Source organism: Oryza glaberrima, chromosome 12, assembly GCF_000147395.1.
Source record: "Oryza glaberrima chromosome 12, OglaRS2, whole genome shotgun sequence".
In the NCBI taxonomy this organism is placed as follows: Eukaryota; Viridiplantae; Streptophyta; class Magnoliopsida; order Poales; family Poaceae; genus Oryza; species Oryza glaberrima.
The window spans coordinates 11,752,602-11,758,747 of record NC_068337.1 but is presented as its reverse complement, the minus strand read 5'-3'; the positions used below and the strand labels follow the sequence as shown (position 1 = coordinate 11,758,747).

Sequence of the window (6,146 nt, the reverse complement as noted above, 5' to 3'; positions counted from 1 at the left end):
TGTCCATCAATTTAGCAATTTTTTCTAACAGTTTTTTCCTCGTTTGCTTTTTTTTCTGCTTTTTTTAAGACTATGGAAATATTTTTTCTTGCGTGTTTTTTTCGGACTACGAAACTTTCTAGCGCGTTTTCTTTTGCACTTTTTCAGACATTTTTTCCTCATGCGTTTTTTTAAACCGTTTTTATTTTCTCGCGCATTTTTATTTTTTAATATAGGTAGAAACTTCTAAAAATAGTTAGATTAGATTAGTTTAGAGAAAAAAAAAGAGATATAACGAACTACTAAAACGATGAATAGAAATTAGACTTTTTTTCTGCCGCGCTTTTTTCCACCCTTTTTATATTTTCTCGTGCATTTTTTTTTACGATCGTTTGTTTTCACCACTTTCTTATAGTGTCGGACATTTCTAGATGTTTTTTAGATTTTTTTTTATTTTTTACGGATTTTTTTTGTTTTTTTTGCTTTGTAGGAATCGGACTTTTTTTTTCTTCTGTTGCGGGAATTGGATCTATGTTTTTTTTGTTTTCTTGGTAGGAAAAGGACTTTTTTTTTTGTTTTTTTCCGTTTCAGGTTGGAATCGGATCTATTTTTTTACAGATTCATTTTTTTTGCCCGATTTTTCTTTTACCGCGTCGATGGAATCCGATTCGATTTGTTTTTTTTACCGCGTCACATTTTCTTAACCGTGTCACATATAATAGGATTCTTTTTTTTACCATGTCACATATAATTCCTTTTTCTTTGGAATCGCGCAGTTTTTTTATTTTTTTCACCTTTTCTTTACCGCGTCGGTGGAGTCGGATTCGTTTCGATTTTTTCCCCTATTTTTGCCCTTTTTTTTATCGGAAAGATTTGTTTTTTTCGCCCCTTTTTTTGGATCGGACTTTTTTTTCGCACGGTTTTTTTCGCCCGGATTTCTTTACGGACAATAGGATCACCTCTTATTTTTTAATTTTTAAGTAGTAGAGATTTGCTTATTATCTTTTGTCTGTTCAGTGCAGTTTTACAGATTGAAAAGGTATGATGACTGAAATCTCTTACTTGAAAAGTTGCAACCAGCCCTAGAACTAATTTACACTGGGAGAGAAACTTTTTAAGGTGTATTTTTGCCTACGTGGTCGGCTGGTAGTCACGTGATATCTTAAAAAAATGGCTTGTATTTGTTCATGCTTGCCAGATCAAACACTGGTGTTTTCTTGACTAGTGATTTCCATTGGGATGAATCGGCCACTATTTCGGATTAATTAATTATTTGCCACTCTTACGGATGGTGATAAATGATTTGCTACTGGACCCACATGTCATAGACACATGAGGGCCGATATGTCATAGACAGCGAGTGGCAAATAATTAATTGCCACACCTTAATGGCCTAGAGTTAAATGTCCCCATTATTTCTTCTTTTAGTAGTGTGATCTCTTATCAACTGTACCTCCGACACGTCAAACAGTAAACTCTGCCAATCTAATGGCGCTCTCCTAGATAGGAGTAAAAAGGAGCTTGTCAGGGAAAAGAAAACCACAGCTTTGGGGGCCATGTGTCGCCATATTGGAAGCATTTCCATTTTGTACTGTATTCGGAGCAAGTACAGTCATTTGCTCTGCTTCGTGCCGGTTCTATTTTCATACAGCCCCCCTGCAAGTTCAAAATGTTGCATTTGAAGAATTTAAGTTCACAATGATATAAACGTCGGCGATCACACAATGGATACAGGATTCATGGACGGTTTCATCCTGAACCCGGCCTGAGGAGGCTAATCAAGACAAAGATTGTTTTGACGCATTTTTTTCAGCTACACACATTAACAAGACCGTTAAACTAATCAGATGCCGGTCCGACTCGCTGACTCATTTCAGGTCAGGCATTAGAAAATGGCACTGTAAAATCGCTGTCACACAGGCACAGACACACACACTTGTCACTTCATCTTCATCAAGTTGAGAGCCTTTCTGAAGAAACGCAGATCGACGCAGCAGCTGCTGCTGCGAGGTCACTGGCGTTCAGGAAAAGTCTTGTCATGGATGATGGTAATGCGTCGCTCAAAAGTGTAATGTAAATTTAAAGCACATCACACATAGTGGCAGCACTACATTCAAGTCCGGCCGGTAGAGCCCAGAGCTTTGCTCAGATCGCTAGAGTTTGTTTGATAACGACATGCACTAAACAACGGATGGCAACACTCCCAATAAAATTGGTTGCATTTTGCCACTACTCCCCATCAGCAATTTGTGCACCAGTGATCAAGAACTCAAAAAATTGGTCTACAGATTTAGAAAATGGTCTCATACTTTAGATTTATAGTAGTAGAAGTAGCAAACTACTATGACAAGATCTGCCCTTACAACTTAAACTGTCTCCTAGCTATAGCTTAGCTACACCTACAAGCTTACTGTAGAGAGAGAGAGATAAACAGAGTCACACACAAATACTAGTCCATAAAGTTAGCTTGGTTTGTTCATGGCGATCGCATTCTCATGCAACGCAGTTGAGGCCCAAGCAACCCATCCACAAGCTACTCAGGGCCCTCTTCTGAAAAATGGTTGCAAGAAAAAACAATTAGTGTACGTTTATTAGAAAACAGTTGTACTTTTAGTTGAAAAAGCAGTTGATTAGGGAAAAAAAGAGTTGATATTAATTATTTTTGCTGCTGTGAAAACGCAGCTGATTACGTACCCGTCTTGGCCGGCGGGAGACGAACTCCGGCGGGGGCACCTGGTACAGGTCGGCGTCGACCGGCCGCTTCACGACCCTGCAGGTGGCGCCGCCCCTCGCCGGCGTGCGCGCCACCGCCACCCCGCCGGAATGGTACGCCCTCGCAGCACGCGCCGCCTGCTGCTGCTGCCTCCCCTTGCCGCCGCCGTCGTCGTACGGCGCCGCCTTCTCGGGAGCCACCCTCCCCTCCGGCCTCCTCGCCTTCTTGGGCGTCGGCCTCCGCGGCGGCGGCGAGTACCTGAACCACACGTCGCTGCACGCCTCCGCCGCCGCGCCCCCGCCGTACGCGTACCACTCGTCGTCAGCCGCCGCCGCCGCCACGGCGACGGCGGGAGCCGACCGCATCACCTCCGGCGGCGCCTGGTGGTGGTTTTCGTCGTCATACTGCTGGTGGTGGTAGTAGTAGTTCCACTCCCCGAACGCCGGCACGACGTGCCTCCTCCTCCCCTTCTGCAACACAACGATCCAGTCATGCTCATGCGAACCATAGCAACCATTAACCAACAAGGAGACCAACACACCTACTACTACTGCCAGCATGGTGGCAACTTGACGCTTACCTGATCCATGTCACCGGCAGCTATGGCGTAATGCAGGGGGGGCAGACAAAACGGGAGAAGAAGAGAAGAGAAGTCTGAAGAGAAGAGAGGAGAGTGGATCAGTGGGGACGACGATCGACCGAGAGTAGGTAGCCCTTCAGTATTTATAGCGAGAAAGAGACGAATTCATCGAGAGCTCTCGCGCCTCTCGGCTCCGCGAGACACCGGCGTTGAGGAAGGCTCGAATTGAAGGATGAGCTGAGCTCTCTAGTACAGGGACGACGGAAGGGGCCGTGTCAGGGAGTGGGCCCCACAGCACAGGGAAGAGCATCAGCTAGCTACTGTAGCCTCGCTCCGGGCATGGGAAGAGAGGAGGGGAGACATAGGGTGCAGGGATGGGCGTGGTCCTGGCCGGTTTGACGAGCAAACCCAGCTTTTATTGGACATGGCAGCAACCTGCACTGCACGCCGGTGTGCTGCTGCGGTGGTGTTATTTTGGCATCATTAGATGCTGATTACGGGCTTGGATAATACTACTCCCTCTGTCTTATAATATAAAGAATTTTAACTTTTTTACTTGTACTGTTTGACCACTCGCCTTATTTAAAAAATTTGTGCAAATATAAAAAACGAAAAGTTATATTTAAAGTGCTTTGGATAATAAAGTAAGTCACAAATAAAATAAATAATAATTCTAAAATTTTTTGAATAAGACGAATGGTTAAACAGTTCAAGTAAAAAGTCAAAATCCTTTATATTATGGGACGGAGGGAGTACCTCGGTTGTTTAAATACATGATGACGTTACCTTGATGAGATTTGTTTATCTTTCGTTTTATTTGGAAAATTTAACACACACGAAGAAAGTTATATGTCATGCTTAAATAATTTTTAACGATAAATCAGACCATAACAAAATAAAAATAATTACATATTTTTTTTAAATACAATGAATACATAGTAGTTGAAGGAATCTAAAATATCATTGAAATCATATATTTAAAAACCGGGGAAATAATTAAATACTAGTACCGAGTACTACATACGATCGACTTACGTACAGCAAAGGCTACTGGAGTACACAGTTCGTATAGCGGAAAGATCAACTGTTGATGATGGAGCTGAACACTGATGCGCAGCAATGCCATGCCAATTTACTAGTACTTGTACTAGCTACTGATCGTACAAGTATATAAATTCAAGTGCTAGATATACATGAATGCTAATGTCAATGTTATTTATAAAGAATGTTGTACGACCTGCCCTTTATAATACTGTGTTGCATTAGTATGTGTTTCCTACTCCCTTGGTAAAAAAAAAAAGGCCAACCTCGTACTACGATAGAACACATCCTTGCATTAGTCTATGTTTCCTACTCCCTCTCTATCCATAAAAAAGCTAACATATGTCCAGATTCGTTGTATTAGGATAATTCTCATCCTAATACGAGGTTAGCTTTTTTTAAGATGGAGGGAGTACATATGCTTGGCGAAGTGAGATCCTTTTTATTGGTGAGTACTAGGAACTTTTGTTTTCTTGATATATAGGCCTTGTTTAGTTGGGGAAAATTTTGGGTTTGGTTGTCACATCGGATATACGGACACACATTTTAAGTATTAAACGTAGTTTAATAACAAAACAAATTACAGATTCCGCTAGAAGACTGCGAGACGAATTTATTAAGCCTAATTAATCCGCCATTAGCAAATGTTTACTGTAGCACCACATTATCAAATCATGGCGCAATTAGACTTAAAAGATTCGTCTCGCAATTTACACGCAAACTGTGTAGTTAGTTTTTTTTCGTCCATATTTAATACTCTATGTATGTGTTCAAACATTTGATGTGATGGGTGAAAGTTTTTGTTTAGGGAACTAAACAAGGCCATAAACTCAACTATATACTTACCAGTAGGGCCTTCTTTTTTTCCTTATTACTTACTTGGTTCCAAAATAGGTCATCGGCACCAGCCGTTTTGGCATCGACCCCTCTACATCTCGGCTTCTAGGGTGGTGCTGGTGTTTGAGTCTGTGTCATTGGTGCCAAGACATTGGACCTCAGCACCACACTACTACAAAAAGCATTTTCAGCCAAGCTAAGACGACCACCGTTGAAAATAGGATTTCACTGGTGACAATGCTAAGATACCTGCCAGCGAAAACAATTCCTGGAGCAAAAACGAATTGAAAATCCGCCACCAGATACGCCTCCTCCACCGCAACTGCCCTTCTCCTTCGCTGCCTGCTGCCCGCGCCCCTCCAGGCCGTGGATCGAACTCCCACGTCCTTCCCGGCCACGGATTCGCCCACCACGCCCCACACCGCTACCAGATCCACCTCCTCCATCGCAACTAGGCCTCTTCTTCATCGGCGGTGGCCGGATACATCCCCTCCCAGTCGCCCGCGGCCCAAGCTGCCGCTTGTGCCCAGAGCCGCCGCCGGATCCGCGGCCACGCCTCGAGCTTCGTCGCCGCAGCTCCCCTTGCCGCTGCCACCACCCACGATTGAGGGAGAGGAAGGGAGACGAGAGTTTGAGGGAGAGGAAGGGAGATGGGAGAGGTATGGAGAGGTGAGAGAGATGCGATTGTAGAGGTAGGTGGCCGCTGGATCCGCCTCTTTGTAGCTCCCCACCCGCCGGAGCCGCCGGCGCCACCGGTGGGAAGGGAGGAGGAGAGGGTGCTACGGTGTGGTGGGTGGATCTAGAGGGAGGAGGAGGAACCAGAGAAGAAGGAGGAGCTGTGGGTGAATAAGGAGCACTAGGTGGTGATTTGTTTTATTGTGCAATGATGTTTTTCACTGGCGGTGCTCTTTACTACCCGATTTTTGCTAGTTTTCACTTAAGAAACCTGCTTGCAAAAATACCTATATTTTTGTATGTGGGTTTCTTAAGTGACAG

The 6,146-nt window shown here is 43.9% G+C and overlaps 1 protein-coding gene across 1 annotated transcript; it reads right to left on the bottom strand.

Moving 5' to 3' along the window:
- Window positions 1–838: 838 nt before the first annotated feature.
- LOC127756910 (uncharacterized) lies at window positions 839–3,464 on the bottom strand. Its single transcript, XM_052282292.1, has 3 exons — window positions 3,273–3,464; window positions 2,674–3,162; window positions 839–2,529 (listed from the first exon to the last, which is right to left on the bottom strand). The coding sequence occupies exons 1-3, from the start codon at window positions 3,279–3,281 to the stop codon at window positions 2,473–2,475; spliced, it is 555 nt and encodes a 184-aa protein (XP_052138252.1). The 5' UTR covers window positions 3,282–3,464; the 3' UTR covers window positions 839–2,472.
- Between the last annotated feature and the right edge of the window lie 2,682 nt (window positions 3,465–6,146).

Excerpts from the sequence above, each read along its gene's own strand:
- LOC127756910 (XM_052282292.1), bottom strand. Across the intron at positions 2,530-2,673 it reads TCTCCCGCCGGCCAAGACGG|AAGAGGGCCCTGAGTAGCTT; the intron begins GTACGTAATCAG and ends ACCATTTTTCAG.